This window comes from Microtus pennsylvanicus, chromosome 13, assembly GCF_037038515.1.
Source record: "Microtus pennsylvanicus isolate mMicPen1 chromosome 13, mMicPen1.hap1, whole genome shotgun sequence".
Classification (NCBI taxonomy): Eukaryota; Metazoa; Chordata; class Mammalia; order Rodentia; family Cricetidae; genus Microtus; species Microtus pennsylvanicus.
In genome coordinates, this window is record NC_134591.1 from 36,827,551 (window position 1) to 36,845,993 (window position 18,443).

Consider the following 18,443-nt stretch of genomic DNA (forward strand, 5'->3'; position numbering starts at 1 on the left):
TAAGGTGGGGACCGCCTGCCATACAGCTTCACATCCATAAGGCAGGAAAGGCCTTTCAGAAAAGTAAAGAAAAATACAAATCTTTTAGTAGAAACTCGGCAAAATCTTTAATTTTGTCCATGCAAATGGAAGATTGTTCCTACAATGACACTGGAACGTTGCTAGTTGTCGGGGAAAATGGTATAACGGCTCTCCTCCACACCTCCTCTACATCCCCACCACCCATAGTAAGAATTCCAGGGCCTGGAGAGATGGCTCAGAGGTTAAGTTCAAGTCCCAGCAACTACACGGTGGCTCACAACCATCTGTAATTAGATCTGGTGCCCTCTTCTGGTCTGCAGGCATACATGCAGGTGAAACACTGTACATATAATACATAAATTAATTTAAAAAAAAAAAAGAATTCCAGTTCCATATGTCACTCACCTAAAGGAAAGACAATTCTTTACTAAGAACTCTAGGGAGCTGAGATTTGCTTCTTCAGTGGGATGGAGGCTCTACTGAAATACCAGCATGAAGAGTCTAATGGGGCCTGGAAGGCAGCGTGGCTGTGTGTGCTCCTGTGGATCTGAGGACGAGAAAGGTTAGAGTCTTTCTAGGAATGTTGTTGGTGAAAAATCATCTCATTTAACAGAAGGAAAAGAAATGTCTAAATGTCTATCTAAAGCAAATGGCATTACATTACAAAGAGAAAGTAAATCCTTGGTCAGGCTTAGTGGTGCACACCTTTAGCACCAGTGCCCAGGAGGCAGAAGCAGGCAGATCTACATGAATTTGAGGCTGGCCTGGTCTACAGAGCTAGTTCCGCGGCAGTCAGGGCTACACAGAAAAACACTGTCAAAAGAAAGAATAAACCACTGATATGTTAGAGATTCCAAATAACAGTAAGACTAGTGGAGAATATCTGACCAGTTAGGTGGTTCAACTACAAACTCAGAAGAGGAGAGGAGAGAGGAGAGGAGAGGAGAGGAGAGATGGAAAGGGGAGGGAAGGTAGAGAGAGGGGAGAAGCAGGTGTGGATCTGTGATATAGGTTAAGAGTACAGTTTTCAGGGGCTGGAGAGATGGCTCAGTGGTTAAGAGCATTGCCTCATCTTCCAAAGGTACTGAGTTCAATTCCCAGCAACCCCATGGTGGTTCACAACCATCTGTAATGAGGTCTGGTGCCCTCTTCTGACCTGTAGGCATACACGCAGGCAGAATATTGTATACATAATAAATAAATAAATATTTTTAAAAAAGAAAAAAAGAGTACAGTTGTGACTAACCACAAACTTGTGAGCCAGTAAGGTAACACAATTTCAAACTATTCTAATGAAGACATGAGCTAGGTTGACAGAAACGCAGCACACAGTGGGCTGGTAAGTCCACTTGTACCTGTACCAGTCAAACAAAGTAAAAATCCTGCTGTTCGGGTTGCTAGGGATGGAAGCCAGGGCTCTGCCACGGAACTGAATTCTCTGTCGTGAACATAAAGGGGTTTTGTTTAGTTGTGTATAGTTGCATGTGTCTGCTAATAGAAGCCAGAGGTGTTCGATTCCCTGGAGTTGGAACTATAGGTAGTTGTGAGCTCCACGTGGTGAGACTTGAACCCAGATCCTCTGGAAGAACAGCAAGTGCTTTTTTTTCCTCCTGGTTTTTTGAAACAGGGTTTCTTTGTGTAGCTTTAGAGCCTGTCCTAGAACTTTCTCTGTAGACCAGGCTGACCTAGAACTCACAGAGATCCGTCTGCCTCTGCCTCCCGAGTGCTGGGATTAAAGGTGTGTGCCACCACTGCCTAGCCAGCAAGTGCTCTTAACCACAAATCCATTTCTCCAGCTTCTGGATATAAATTTTTATTAGGAACATCAACTAAGGTTCTCACGAGAACAGTGAAGATGATTGTCTCTAGAAAAACCAAGTTCTAAGAAAACGTTAAAGGAGCCAAGGCTTCCTTAAGATCTGCCTTCCAGTGTTAGAGGCTCACTCCTTGGGACAGGGATGAACTTGACTGGCATGGATCCAGAAAGATGAACTGGGCCAGAGGCAACTCCCAAAGCTCAGATTGGGGGGGGGCATGGTAGACTTTGTCATCATCCAGGGGAAGGGGCAGTGTCATGGATTCCCTTGTGGCCAGCAGGACCATCTGTTTGAGACTCTTGCTCTTTGAAAGATCCAGATCTGAAATGTCCCTGGAATGTAAGTGTCCAGCAGAATCTTTACTTGGAGTGTATAGGCTCCGGAAGCAAAACAAAGTGACAGTTCTCAGAATAGAAATGAAAACATTGTTACTTCCAATCCCAAGATTCAATTTTTCACTCCAAGCACTGAATTAGAAATTCATTAAGCTATTAAGGTCCATGATTTTCATGAGTTATCTTAATACTTTAGAAATAAGATACAAAGTTTCTACAAGTTTAAAGACGAAATTGGCTTTTATTGGTGAATCATGAATTGGGTAGCAATTTAACTAAGGAATAGGAGATCTTGGGTCCTACAGGAACCAGGAAACAACCCGGTCCGTTTTCTCATGAGGGAACAGCAGAGGGGACTGCCAAGCCTGACTGGGGCCTTCCAGTTGGTTAGTGTAATCTGATTTGTGTAGGGACTCTGTTGCTTGCTTTAAGCAGCACTGTGAGCACAAAAATAAAAATAAAAATAAAGGAAAATCCATCTTTTTCATTTTTCTTTCCAAGACTGGATTTCTCTGTGTAGCCTTAGCTGTACTAGAACTCACTCTGTAAACCAGATGGGCCTCAAACTCAGAGATCCATCTGCTTCTGCCTCCTTAGTGCTGGGATCAGAGGCATGTACCACCACCCAGCTTGAGAAACTTCATCTTGCAGTGATATTGGGGCCCAGTGCAGAACTTCAGTCCAAAGCAATGATCTACCATAAATTTTATTTAACTGCATAAATGATATATAAACGAATGTCATTATAATGAAAACAATTTCTAAGTCACAATCTACTTATTTCAAACAGTATTGAGTATTACATAGAACCAATAAAAAGAAAACACTTGCAAAGTCTTCAAGTATTGTAACATGAACTATACAGTGTGTGCAATTGCAACATATCAACTTAATGAAAAGTGAGGTACTTTCGACTCTGAACTATATTAAAGAGTGTATATGACTATTTCTTTTTTTAATCATTTTATTTCAGTTGTTGGAGATCCAAAATTCATGGGACAGTACTACAAATGGAAGCAACAAAACCGACAGCATAACAGAGAATGGAAGCCGAAGTAAGACATTCCAAGTGCTTTGACTGTGTGATGGCATTGGCCTTGAGTGTTGGCGATTCTGCTCGCTACTATCTACTGAGCCATTGGCAGAAACCCTGGGAAGGGCAGCCTTTGCCTTTTCTAAGCATGAGACTAATCATAAGAAAGTACAATTTTCTTTCACAGGAACACAGGTAGGAAAGCTAGTAAGCAGAGACCGCACCTTTGTTTCCTGGCCACCTAGACCCAAAATAATCACATAGAAACTATTACAACACTGCTTGGCCAATCACTTAGACATATTGCCAGCTAGCTCCTATGTTTTAAACTAACCCATGTCCATTATTTTGTATTTTACCATGAGGCTTGTGGTTTACAGGTAAGGTTCTGCAGGCAGGCCTATTTCTCCTTTGGCAGCTACATGGCATCTCCTTGACTCCGCCTACTTTCTCCCAGCATTCTGTTTAGTTTTCCCACCTAGCTCTATTCTGCCCTGCCACAGGACCAAAGCAGCTTTATTCATTTAAAAAACACATTCACAGCATATAGAGGGGAATGCCACATCAAAAGCTGGCATCATGGAGAGAGGACATGAGCCATAGAGGAGCAAGCTGGTCCTCTTCAGAGTTAGTTATCACCAGTTAGTTACCTTTTCATCTTTCTCATAGCTCTGACTTTGTTTTCCCAAAATTTCTCATTTAGGAGCCATGTATATACACACACATACATACATACATACACACACACACACACACATACACACACACATATATACATGAATACATGTATATATAAATATATTTTTATATATGAATAAAGATTATGTATACATATAAAATCTTTATTCTTGTATAATTTAAATCATTTTATTGGAGGAGGATCTGGGAATAATGTGCTTGCCATGCATGTATGAAGACCAGAGTCCAGGTCCCCAGTACCCATGTAAATGCCAGATAGGCCTGCGGTCCCTCCTGTAATCCCTGTGCTCAGAAGTCAGAGACAGGGGGTCCTGTCAAGCTGGGATACTTTTTACTAGCCAAATTGGAGAGCTCTAGGTTAAGCAAGGAACCGTACCTTAGTGGAACGATCAAGAAAGACATCAGATGTCAACCACTAGCCTCCATCCACCTGTGCACAGCCACACACATCAACACATAGGTTTACATGCACATACACACACCCAAATGTGCACACACCACACACGGTCAACACATAGGTTTACATGCACATACACACACCCAAATGTGCACACACCACACACGGTCAACACATAGGTTTACATGCACATACACACACCCAAATGTGCACACACCACACACGTCAACACATAGGTTTACATGCACATACACACACCCAAATGTGCACACACCACACACGTCAACACATAGGTTTACATGCACATACACACACCCAAATGTGCACACACCACACACGTCAACACATAGGTTTACATGCACATACACACACCCAAATGTGCACACACCACATACAACAAATAAGGGTGAACTCCCTGTACAAAGGGATGGGTTTTTAATTTTTTTCCATTCAAATATAACATACACTCAGGACATATTAAACACTCCCTTTCTCTCCCTGCCCATTTCTCTGCTAAGGCTCCTTTCTCTTCCCAAACAAGTCTCCCTTCTATTCTCTGTCTGTCTGTCTGTCCGTCCGTCTCTCTCTCTCTCTCTCTCTTTCTCTCTCTCTCTCTCTCTCTCTCTCTCTCTCTCTCTCTCTCTCTCTCTCTCTGTGTGTGTGTGTGTGTGTGTGTGTGTGTGTGTGTCCTGAATTCCACATAGGAGAGAAAGCAGGTAAGTAGTCTCTTCTTCACAGTGTGTAGCAAATGCGCTGCCATGAGGCCCGGGAAGGGAAGACCTTGTAGCACCCAGCTTCTTTATCTCGCATTTTAGATCTTGTTGTCAGCGGCCAGTATTCTGGGTTTTTGAGATTGAAACACATGACCATTAAATATGCTCTCCGTTGTGAATTTGAATAAAAGGCAAATAGGCTTTTCTCTACTTTTGTTTTCCTACAAACTTTAACAACAACTTTTCTTCAGACCAAAGCAAAGAAACATTTTTATATCGAGTTCCTGCTTTCAGCATAAATAACAGGCAAAAAAAAATAATGTATCAAGCTGCATGTGAAGGGGTATGAACATGTTTTCTCTTGAAGGCCTGTGTCAAGTTTATTTTGCAGTTGAAAAATTTACTCAGAATCTAAGACGGTCATTGCTTTGACCTGACTCCTTTTCCTGTCTCCTGCCATGGAGCTGTTCTGATTTACTTGTTTGTTCATTGGTTCATTATGTTGGCCAGAGTCTCCCGGAGCCCCAAGATTTGGAAAAATGAGGCCCATGTCAGTTTCAACTTAGTCACTCACGTCTACATGTGGCTAAAATAGCTGAGCTGTTTGAGTGATAGAACACTTCAAAATACATTATTTTGAGTGTATAGGTCAAGTTGTGTGCAGTGGCCTTGTCAGAAGAAGACACTCACACCTTGTGCCATCTGGTGGCTGATGAGGATATGTGCAGATCAAAGGCCTTTGCTTCTGATAAAGTGTGGAATTGAGTAGTCAGGAAAGAAACCACTTCGAATAAAGTTTTTAGAAGATGTTTCGCTTATGTGCATTTTGTAGTGGCATAAATATTTGTGTATGCAAATGAATGCCAGCATAGAAGAAACCTAAGGAGCAGTGAAGCTCAGCTTCTTTCCAGATAACTACCAACAATTCTTAATGTTTGATATGTGATAAAGTGCTCAATTGAGAGGCTCGAGTAGAAAATGTGAGGAATTGTATAGGTAAGCCATAGTACTTTCATGTACCAGAGTTTGTTGTTTTTTTTTTCTTTCTTTTTTTTTTTGTTTGTTTTTGTTTTTGATTTTTCAAGACAGGGTTTCTCTGAAGCTTCGGAGCCTGTCCTGGAACTAGCTCTTGTAGACCAGGCTGGTCTCGAACTCACAGAGATCTGCCTGCCTCTGTCATTAAAGTGCTGGCATTAAAGGCGTGCGCCACCACCCAGCTGAGTTTGCTGTTTCTTTAAAGATATAGTGCTTATTTTTGCACATGAGTGTGTATATGTGTGTATGTATGTGTGTGCATGTGTACATATGTGTAAGTCACATCCCCTGGAGATGGAATTACAGGTAATTGTAAGTTGCCCAATGTGCATTCTGGAATCTGAACTGTAGTCTTCTGAGAGAGCAGAAAGCTTTCTTAACTTCTGAGACATCTCTCCAGCCTCCCTTGTGGTGATTTTGTTGGGTCTGTGTTAGCTACTTTTCTCATTGTTGTGAACAAATACCCAAGGGAAGAGTGTAAGAAAGGAAGGGTCTGTTTTGGCTCACACTGTGAGGGTATGCCACCGTGGCAGGGAGGCATGAAGCAGGAAGGCAAGGTGGTGGTCACATTGTGTCCATAGCTGGGAAGCAAGAGATACGGGCACTGGGACGGTCTCCTTTTCTCATTTTGCTCAGTCCAGGATCCTCCCCCACGCACGGAGAAGCACTACTCACAGTCAAGATGGCTCTTCCTTCCTCAGTCAAATATCTCTGGAAATAAGACATGTTCAGAAGTATGTCTCCTTCATGGTGCTAAATCAAGTTCACAGTTTAAAGTAGCCATCATGACAGGGTGAGGGAGTTTCAGAACTACTGGAGACTGAATCCAGGGCAGGGCACGACACTGAGGGCCCTAACCACTCAGCTAAATACCCAGCCCCTGGTTTCTTGAGACAAGGCAGCCTTTGAACTAACTTTGTAACCTGGGCTAAATTTAAACTTGCTATCCCCCTGCCTCAACCTCTTGGGTGTGGTAATTACAAACACGAACCATCATGCCTATCATCTCTCTGTTTCTTTTACAATTTTTTAAATGTTTATTTATTTATTACATATACACTGTTCTGCCCGCATGCCAGAAGAGAGCACCAGACCTCATTATGGATGATTACAAGTCACTGTGTGGGTTCTGGGAATTGAACTCAGGACCTCTGGAAGAGCAGCCAGTAGTGCTCTTAACCTCTGAGCCATCTTTCCAGCCTTCATCTCTTTGCTTTAAATAAGTGTTTGAAAATGTCTTCCTTACACTGATATTTCCTGTTTAAACAAACAAAACAGGGGTTAGAGATGTGACTCGGTGGTGGAGCCCCTAGTTTAGCACATCTAAGGACATTAGCCTCAACCTCATTAATTATTCACTCACTCATTCATGAGAAAGAAAAATGCAAATTGAGACTTTTATCTGCATCGTGTTTCCCATCTCCTGTTGTTCCTCCTGCTCACTGCCCGCATCCTGCGGTACTTGATTCTTACTCTGACATGGAGACCTGAGATTTCTTCCCCGTCTGTGCCTTCCACCCAGAGTATCTGTCCCAGCAGAGTCTTTACCGGGACCCTGACTTAAGTCTTGGCCTGAGTCAAAAGGTGGCCTTTGATGTATGTGGTTAAGTGCAGGGGCCCTGAAACTGTCCGGTTATCGCCCCTGGGTCCTTGAGCATCGTATCTGACGCCTTTTGCTTCATTTGTGTCCCTGCAATAGCACATGCCTTCCAAAGAGGTCTCGAGAATTCACTAATTCAATATGTGTAAATGTTTTTCACGCTGCCTGGCACAGAACCTAGCACACAGACGCGCCCGTAGGACTTGCCATTGTTCATTCTGCCTCTGCTCTGGTCCTTGTTCCCGTCACAGATGGAAAACCTTTCCTCGGAAATAGCAGGGAGAAGAGAAAGGCAGATCTTGGCGGGGGCTCTTGTCCTCTCAGAACGTGTCACCCTGGTCATAACACAACCATCCTTGCAAAGCTGTTTTACATTGAGTTTCTTGAACGACACCACTTATTTAAAGTTTAGCCTAGGAACATTCAAGAAACATTAGTTCCTGAGGAGTGGGGAATATGGAAGTGTATGCCCCCCAGCTTTCCACAGAATGAAAATAATCTCTGGCAGAAATATGTAAAAAATGTAAATTTATCTCAAGTTAGAAAATAGCACGTAGCTGACCACACGTCTCTAGTGCCATTGTGCCTGCAATTTGCCTTCTCTGCCCCACCTCTCTTCTGCCTGGTACAGCGTTGCACACAGGTACAGCATTGCACAAGGGTGGCATGGATCCAACACACATTTCTCCATGTGAAACTGTCCTCTATGTGCTCTGAGGTCTCAAATCTCTCATCCTCTCTTGGGTAGTATGCAGTTTCTGCCTCTGGGGAAGCACCCAGGAGAGGGGCATTGAAATAGTCTTGCATTCTCTGTGCTTCGTGGAGTGGGCAGCACACAGTACGTACTCAGTTCACTGTTGAAAAAAATGCATGTGCATTTTGTCTCACCATTTAATATTAGAATTAAAAGAAATCAGTTTTAGAAAAACAAACTGAAATTGAAGACCCATGATGTAGAGACGACCATGGTTCTGTTTGGGGATTCTAGGGTATAGTCCATAAACCAGGATTGAAAACTGGAAATATGAAAGTCATAAATATTTTATGCAAATTCTAAACTCTTTCATAGATTTTGGTTTCTAGTAATAGAAACTCATTATCACAATCAGTACAGAAATATTCACAATCATGTGATTGGGTGTTTATTTCTAAGGCTTTTTTTTACACTGCTTTGACTGTCATTTGAATATTCATAAATGCCTTCTTCCTAAGAAAATGGCTCTAACATCTGATGGGCGGTCTAAACTTACTTCCTCAGGAGAAATAGTGGACATATAAAATCAGAGCATAACGACATAACGAAGGCCATTCTTTAGACACCCTTGCTCATACCCAGTGGAAAGTGCCAAATGCTACAACGAATGATTACTTACCTAGCAACAGAAGCAATCTCTATCCAGAGCCTAAGCTCTCAGAGTCAGCTAGGTAGCTAAGTTATTAATTCTGGTGGAATTTCATGTTCAGTAGACAAAGAATCCTTTTTCTTTTCTTTTGGATTTGTGAGACAGGGTTTCTCTAGCTTTGCAGCCTGTCCTGGAACTACCTCTTGGCCTCGAACTCACAGAGATCCACCTGGCTCTGCCTCCCAAATGCTGGGATTAAAGGTGTGCGCCCCGCCACCCGGCTGACATAGAATTCCTTAAAGAACATCGTTCCTGTGCGCACACAGCAGATCGTCACAGTCTGAGTCTTGCGCTCCCCAAAGGTCGTGAGTCCTACTTTTCCTGTTAGCATGACACAAGCTAGACTTATCTGAGAAGAGAAACATTAATGGGGAAAAGCCTCCATCAGATGGCCTGTGGGTACGTCTGGAGCATTTTCTTGAGAGTTAATTGCTTGAGGAGAGCCCAGGGTATGGTGGTAAAGAAAACAGTTTAGCGCACCGTGAGGCGCCATCTGTAAGCAATGTCCTCCACGGCTTCTGTTTCAATTCCTGTTCCCAGGTTCCTGTCCCGAGTAAACCAAACCAACCCTCCCCTCCACAGGCTGCTTTGAGCCCTAGTGCTTTATCACAGCCATAGAAAAGCAAACCAGTAGAGTGTGCTAAAGAGTTGGTCTGTGGTGCCAGCAGGGATTGGTGGGATCTTCAGAAGGTGGGGCCTCGTAGAAGGGAATCAGACCACTGGGGCATGCTTTTGGGGGGACAATGGGACTAAAACACCTTCTTTTTGCTTTCTGACCACTATGGAATAAGTAGCTTTATTTCACTATGATGTCCCCCCTTATCAAAGGATCAAAATGATAGGACCAAGAGACCATGGGCTGAAACCATGATCTACAAAGAAACCTTGTGGGTTTTTTTTTTCGTTGTTGTTTGCTTGCTTGTTTTGTTTTGTTTCTTTTTTAAGTTGACGACCTCAGGTATTTTGTGCCAGTGACAAAAGCTAAGAGAGATGTATAGAGGGGACAGGAAGTAGCATGGCAGAATAGAATCTACTCACTAGGCATTTCCCCTCCATCCCTGATGCTCTGCTGGGGCTGACAGGCAGGCCTCGGAGTGTAACACACAAAGATATATGTAAACATTCTGCAAAGCCACAGCTACCCAACCCCACAGTCCGTCACTCAGGCTGGCCCAGTGCACAGCACCAAATCTAGGCTCCTCGCCTCCACTTCCAGCTGGGTCACCACCTCTGGCGCTTTTCTCTAACTTACCAGTTTAAAAAGAATGGAGGCACAAAGACTAACCAGGCTGTGTTGATAAGCACAAATCTCGCTGGAAAGCTGCAGCAAGTATTTCCGACTTACCTAGTAGAACATACTCCCCGGAGATTTAAAGTCTTAGAAAGGGTCCACATTTTGTCTGCTCCCAGGCAGGAGCAGATCATGCTTATCTTGAAGGGAGAGAGGTTTGCGTGTACGTGCGCCTCAGCGTCAAGGTCGACTCTTACATGGTCTTAATTTGTTCTGTTAGAAAGGAGATGGATACCTGTGCCATGTCAAATACCAATGTAAGACTTTCTTGTGTTTGTAGAGTGCACTCTGGACTCAGCCGCCCCGTATTGTGACTTATGAAGTTGGTGTGTATTATGTTTCCATCTGATTTTAACCGGTTGTGGGTTTTTTCATCTATTGTGTGTATTTAAACTCGTAAAACACAAATAATCTTTCTCTCAGAATAGTGACTACCTTTTCTTCCAGTTACATAAACTCACTTAATGCAATTCACATTCTTCGGTGCTGTCCTTTCAGAGTGATCGGATTTAAACACCGTTCTTATAGGCTTACATAATTACATAGTGAATGTATTTTTAAGGAAATCCAGCTTTGTTATTCCCCAAAGATTAGACCTTTGGTGCCATCTTGTGTTTAAAGAGAGAACTGGCAATCAGCGTGCTCAATTGTTCGTTATTTTTAAATATAGATAAAGAAAAAAACATATAATCAGAAAAGAGAACATTCTCTTAAACAATGAGCTCTGCCAGACATAGTGGCATACACACAGAGTTCCAGCACTCTGGAGGCGGGAGAGGGGAAGGTCAAGGGTTCGAGGCCAACAAATCCGAGTTATCTGCTGTAAGAGACCAAGAGGTGGAGCACTTGCCTAGCCTTCCTGAGGCCTTGGGCTTGACCTGCAGTCCCCAAAACAAAGAAAGGCAAAGAGGGTAATAAACCATTCCTGCCAGGCCAGTACTTTCTCTCTCCTTAGATACTGTCAGGGAGTCTGAACGCCCTACTTCACAACACACCCACTCAGCTTGAATCGTCTTTCCTAGTTTACTTGGAACACCTGGTGGTGTTCAACATTCCTAATGCCTTCCACTTGCCCGTGAAACCGTCCAGGAAATTAGAGAGTAGCTGCACGTTATAAAACTGCAAAAAAGGGTAAAAATTAAAGTAAATAAATAAAGTTTAAGCTCCCTAAGGTTACACATTTCCTAACAGCTGAAATTTAGATTCTGGCAAGCATTGCCTCAGCCAGGCGCCAGGGCAGGCACTGAGGGCCTGGGGCGGGGCTGGAGCTGGGAGAACGTGTGATTCCAAGAGGTCAGGGCAGAACCAGCTCGCAGCTCATTCTGGAACATCTTAGACCGGCTGTCTCTGGCACGTGAAACTTATCTCAGAAGCGGGCTGCGGCCCTTTCCTCCTCAGTGGCAAACTCTCCTTTTGAAAATCCACTTATCCAGTTCCTTAAACGTCTTTTAATGAATTCTTGGTTCTTTCCTCTTCCTCTCATGGAGGTAATCGATCTCACCAGTTTACTGTGGCTTTGGGACTGTGGCAGAGACTTGGTGGACCCTGACTTAAAGAGCAGGGTTGAGCCTGCTGCCTGCCCTCCACTTCTCTAGCGGCGTAGAGGAAACGCAATAAATGCACACGGGACTCTTCTGTTTCTCTTCGCTTCCGCTGGAAGTCTGAAGGGCTCAGGCCTGCTCTAGTCTCTCTCCTGCTTTCCTTCCCCTCTCCCCAACTCCTGGAAATGCAAGGAAAGAGGACTCTGTTCCCTTAAGCATGTTAAATTATGTTTCAGTAGGAGAATTGAGACAAGAAATCTTAGTAAAGCATGTTACCTACAGTTGGCTTGTTTGTGGAAGAACAAACCAATTTCATGATTCCCACTATGTGCAAGAATCTACTCCTCAGGAGCTTGTTGCAACTTATAGTACTCTCGACATTATGTAAGACTTTTTAAATGAACAAGCATTAAGGGGTTTTGTTTGACTTTTTCACTAGATAATTGTGGTATTTTACATCATCATAATTTAATTTGCATTTCTCTAGTAACAGCAAACATTTTGTTTTATAATTTGGTATGGAAGCACTACCTCATTAGCACAGGCTATCCTTGAGCCATCTGGAGCTAAACTTGCACCCTTGCTTCTCCTGTCTCTTCCCATGTGCCGGAACTATGGCACCTGACCCATGGTAAAGCTAGGTAACTTCAGGTGATCAAAGCAACGGGAACCCGTGGAAAATGTGCAAGCTTGGCAATCCGGGTTCCACCTGGAGTAGCGCACCTCTGCAATCCCAGGCCTCCTTTGGTGAGCCTGGAGGCAGACAGGAGAACACCCCAGATGTTTTCAGTACAGCTAATCTGGATGACATAGCATAGCCATAAAAACAAGAGGAGCCCTTCCTCAACAAGCAGGAAGGTGAGCACCACCACCCGGAAGTCGGCCTCTGACCCGTACACCCCCACACTTACGCACCTGCGTGGGTGATAAGTAACTTTAAATCAGATGTTCTTTGAGACAGAGGCTTCTCCGTGGGAAGAAAAGGGGTAAAATCAATTTTTAGAATTTTCTGAAGTCATATTTACTGTAAGGAAAATTAAATCCTAACGCTTTTTTATAACTCTTCTGGAGCTGACACAGACCTGGGAATTCTTTGTGCTCTTGTGGCCTTGAGCGGAGAGACCTCCTGACATTGGAAGACTGGGCCTGTTCACACAGGCCTGTAATCCCAGAGTTTGAGAAGCAGAGGCAAGAAGATCAATGAGTTCAAAGTCATTCTCACCTACAGAAATTTTAAAGCTAGTCTGGGCTCCACCAACCACACCCTGCCAGAGAGAGAATGAACATCAGGTGGGCATTAGAGGCATCTAGCCCCCAGTAAAAGACTGTCCTAGAGCTGAAAAAAAGAACTGACCAAGGAGGTTTCAAGCTGATTCAAGGCACCAGAGTCACATAAGCACTTAAAGAAAAGATAAGAAAACTCAGAGCCCGACGACTCAAAATTACAGTTTTTATCCTCACATACCAAACAACTAGTTATGAATATAAGCAGGATTGTGACTCCAGGCCAGAAGTCATTAACATTGATGATAGTGTTAGTAGACAAGGACCTTCAAGGAGCAATGTCATATCTGATAAATGATGGCCCACTCAAAATGAACTCAGTACTTTTGGAGATTTTTTTTTGTTTTTGTCTCCTAATCCTTTGCCTGAGCAATTTTTTTAACCTTACTGACTTTTGCTTATATGTTATGGTTTCTGATTTTGTGGGTTTATGGGTTTCCTGTGTGTGTGTATGTGTGTATGTGCTTCTCATGACTTTTCTTTGTTTCTGCTTTTTTTTTTCCCTCTCTTTATTTTGTTCTATTCTGGTTTGTTTTCTAAAGTAAGGGGGAAAGAAAAAGAAAAAGCCAGGCAGCGGTGACGCACGGCTTTAATCCCAGTACTTGAGAGGCAGAGACAGGTGGATCTCTGTGAGTTCGAGGCCAACATGGTCTACAAGAGCTAGTTCCAGGACAGGTTTCAACCCCCCCCCAAAAAAAGAGGGGGGAGGTATGGAGTTGGATTGGTGGGAACGTGGGGAGGGCCCTGGAGGAGATGAGGAAGGGAAACTGACTAGAATACATTGTGTGGGAAAAAAAATCTATTTTCAGTAAAAATAAAACCTTGAAAATGAAGAAGAAATAAATAGAGGGCATGCAAAAGAACAGAGATCGTCTATAGATAAAAATAAATCAGTATGGTAAAAATGCATACTGTATGGATATATATAATTTTTATATATGCTTATTTACTATAAAACTTTATCAATACACTAAAATTATATATAAATGTGTATATACAACTTAAAATTCCATTAAAATTAATATTTGCAAACACACCCACACACCCTTTTCTATAGGAAGACCAGAGAATACTCTTCACTGAACTTGAAAGTGTAGCAGTTGGGCTCACTTCAGCAGTGTGCACAGTAAGCCTGGAGCAATACAGAGACAATTAGCAAAGCCTGCACCGGGGTGACATGAGAATCATGATGTCTCCCATAGTTTCAGCTTGGCACCTCCAAAAGGCCATCCAATCCTCACAACCAATCAAAGACCCCGAAATGGGTAAAATACCGGATAAAGGAACCCAGCCATTTGCCAGCAAAATGAGCAGTGGCCTGAAGCCAGCAATGTGGATGGAAAAGTCAGGAATGTGAAGCAAAAAATTAAAGTGTTAGGAGGTCCTGTTTCAAAAAGAAAGAAAGAAACAAAGAAAGAAAGGGAGGGAGGGAGGGAGAAAGAAAGGAAGGAAGAAAAAGAGAAAGAAAAAGAAAAGAAAGGGAAACATTGAAAATTAAAAACCTCAGCAGCCAAGTAAAAGCACAGTGTAGTACATTACCCGTACACTCAACCAAGAGAAGAAAGACTATCAGAGGTGGCAGACAAGCCCACAACACAACACTGTACTCAAACATCCATAAAGGGGAATAAAAAAGTCATGTCCACAGCACTCGGGAACTCTGGGATATGATCAGAAGACCTTACTAAGAATCCACAGAGCAGGAAAAACTGGAATAAAAAAATTATAATCTATGCTATGAAATTAGAATAGAAAAATTTCTAAATCTAGAGAAATAAATGGACATTAAGACAGAGGACACCTGAGACCGTCCTCTGACCTGTTCACACTTGCACACATTAGAGAAAGGCGAAACAGAAAGCACCAGCTCATCCACAAAGGCTAATACATCAGACTGTATCAGCGCTCTCTTCCGCCACCCGCAAAGCCAGGAAAGCATGGCGTAACGTCTCTCAAGCTCTGAAAATGACTGCTAACCCAAAGTACTATATCCAGCAAAGCGAGCTTCTAAAACTGACGAGGAAAATGACTGTATTATATTACTAAGTGATCTATAGACGAAGCACAAATGTCATCAAAATTCCAATAACATTCATGCTGAGGTTGCTGGGGTTGCGTCTTCTGTTTGTGAGAAGAGAAAAAGAAATGAGTCTTAGCGTCATTGCCCCTCCCTGCAGGGTGACAAGTTAAGACATAAGAGGCATTAAATGTATGCATGGATGTAGAGAAGCTGTGTGTGTATAGGGCCTGGCGGCACTGGCCTTGGTTCTAGGCATCCACTGGGAATCCCGGGCACATGTAGGGCAGGGGCAAAGGGAACATTTTAAGGCACCAAGTTTGTGGTCATTTGTCATGGGGGCCCATGCTATGCAGCAGGCTATTTTTACCTGTGCAATATGATGGCATTTACCATGTCAATCCCCAGCACGTTTGTTTCTCTCACCACTGCCCCTTTGGAGAGCACAGACTAAAATAATGTCATTGCTGGTCACCGTGTCCAAGAATGGCACCATGTCCAAGCCCATGGTTCCCGGCCTGTGTCCTACCTTTCTGTTTCATTCAACCTATTTGAATGAAATCAAATCTTCCTCAAATTAATATACACTTCCCATAGTTTATAGATGCCTTTTATTTCTTTTATTTTATAGGTTTGAGCTCGCTAAGTATCGGTTTGATAAAGAAAAGAAATCGTCAGGGCGCAGTAGAGATCACTCCATCCAAACAACGGTCGACTCATCTCCAAGTAAATTGGATTCAGCTTGTTTTTTTCTTTTATATCTAAGCTATTGTTTATAATATTAAATTATTGCTCAGCTCAAATAAGTTTGAGTGCATGAGGCTTAAAAAGTATGCTTCAACTGTACCAACATCAGTCCACTAAACTAATTACATAGGAATTAAAGATTGTTAAAGTGAACTATTTTTTTATACTTTCAAGCTTGCTATGCTTCTTAACATGTTACTATTTGAAAAGTTGAGGCTAAGTTTAAAACTGTGAAAAAGTAGCCAAAGCCAAATGCTTGGACACTGCTTTGTAGACGTGGTTGTTGTTGACGTTGATGGGAATAGTGGTGTCTACCCGTGTCTGCTGTTGTCACCAGATCGCAAATCCTTTCATCTCGTCCTCTTTCCATCAGGGTGAAACTGAGGTTGTTTGGTTTTCCCATACCTGTCTGTTGTTTTGAATAACACCTCTTACTCTTATCCCCCCCCCCCCCCCCAGCTAGTGGGTGACATCTCTTTACTCTTTATTCTCTGCATTATTTTAATTATTTAGAAAAGTACACTGTATCTTTGTATCCCACTTCAAACACTTTTTTTTTCCCAAGGCAAAGTTTCTTTGTGTAGCTTTTGGCCCTCCTGGAACTTACTCTGTAGACCCGGCTACCAGGCTGGCCTCGAACTCACAGAGATCAGCCTGCCTCTGCCTCCCAAGTGCTGGGATAAAAGGCATTTGCCATTACAACCCAGCTATTCTTTCAATATTCTAGTACCTAGGGATCCTTTTTCGTTCAATTCAAATATACAGTGAGCATCTCTAATGCAAAAATCTGATACCGGAAATGCTCCAAAACTTAGAGTGTCAGCATATTGTCATGTTGTTCCATGTGTGAAATTATTTAACACACCATAGGAAACTATCATTGGGTCATGAGGTGTATAGCTTTTTTAAAAATTTTATTAGTTCTTTGTGAATTTCATCCAGTGTGTTCTATACTCACCCTCCCCAACCACAGATAATTTTTGCAATGAGGCTTGGGCCATCCCAGGATATTTCAGTGTGTGCAGGCAGATTCCAGAAATCCAAAACACCTCTGGTTTTCTCTGTTTCTCGTAAGACTTGCTCAGCTCATGTCGGCCTCTCTAGAAGTCTCCCAAGAGCTCTGACATTGTGTCTCTTGCCCATGTCATCCTCTGTATGAAATTCCTACAGTACACACTTATGAGCTCATATTTTTTGTGTGCCAGGAATTCTGGCATATCTGAGCTGACCCTCTGCTCAGACTCTCACAAGGCTTGTGACAACCTTGAAGCTGGAGCCAGGGAAGACTACCTTCCACCTCAGCGAGGTTGCTGGCAGAATGCCTTTTCCTAACACACAACCATAAGCCAGTGCAGATATTAAAAAGATAGGTCAGCTGGACCAAGCAATGAGTGAGGAAAAGGTTGAGGGGGAAAAGGACAGGATGAAGGTTGAAGAGGGAGGAGGACTGGAGAGATGCCTCAGCAATGAAGAGTTCTTGCTGCTCTCACAGAGTCCCCAGCACCTGCCTAGGCCAGCGCTCAACCACCTGCAACTCCTGCTCCAGGGGATGCAACCTCCCTCCTCTCCAGCTTCTACAGTACTGAACACACACACACACACACACACACACACACACACACACATTATATAAAAAGGATGTTTTAAAAGGTTGTATGTTATCAGTCAGATGATTGTGGCATTAGGATTCCTTTGTTTATCCCACTTAAGTCCAATAAATTTCTGTTTTTCGTGTTTCCCGCCACAGCTGAGCTTTCTTATGAGTCTATAGGAAGTGAATCAAGGTTTGATGAACTAGAACAGACGTGGGAAAATGAAAATTGGTCAGAAGAAGTTGAGTCAAACGTATCATGGGAAAAGGAAGTGGATAGCCTGGTCGCCTGGACCAATGCTCTTGATGTTGAGTCTTTGAACTATGATGATTAACATCCAAGGATTTTCTACACCACCCAGTCATCATGTAGCCTCACGGGAGCAACCATGGAAGATGCTGAGAACCTGGGTCCTGCTCCCTACCCCTGGCAGTGCCATCTTTCTGCAAGTATAAAATTCAAGAATAAATCAGTGAACTGCTTGCTCTGGATGTTTCAAACTTTGTTCTTGCTGGGAACTCAGTCAAAATCAAGTGCTCACTGCAGCATTCTGTCAATGCTGTTTGTCCATTTCCCCCGCAATCCACGGGGTACTGGAACTAAATTCATACCAGTAACAGGCAGATTAGGAAAAATGCTGCAGGAGGAAAGGCGGGAAAGGCCTAACCCAAGTAGAGGTAACTGTGACTTCCCCTGCCCCCGCCGAGGTTCTCGTGTCCTCTGTAATCAAGGGAGGAGATGCCACCAGCAAGTCTTCAATTTTTCTAGACCTCCACCAGCCATCCCCTCCTATCTAGTCATCTCCTGTGTTCCCTATCTTTTTACTGCCTCGGCTTGAACATGTGCCAGGACTCTTATATGACAAAATGCACCCCTACCACAGCCTGCAGCCCTCCTTCCCTCCATACACCGCCTAAG

The 18,443-nt window shown here is 43.1% G+C and overlaps 1 protein-coding gene across 1 annotated transcript in view; it reads left to right on the forward strand.

The window, feature by feature from the left end:
* The window catches only part of Ube2u (ubiquitin conjugating enzyme E2 U), a 118,734-nt gene extending 100,875 nt beyond the window's left edge, over positions 1–17,859 (forward strand). Inside the window, exons 8-10 of the mRNA XM_075944585.1 lie at positions 3,147–3,228; positions 15,818–15,912; positions 17,681–17,859. Coding sequence (XP_075800700.1) covers positions 3,147–3,228; positions 15,818–15,912; positions 17,681–17,859 — 356 coding nt within the window. The remainder of the gene's footprint in view (positions 1–3,146; positions 3,229–15,817; positions 15,913–17,680) is intronic.
* Positions 17,860–18,443: the final 584 nt, after the last annotated feature.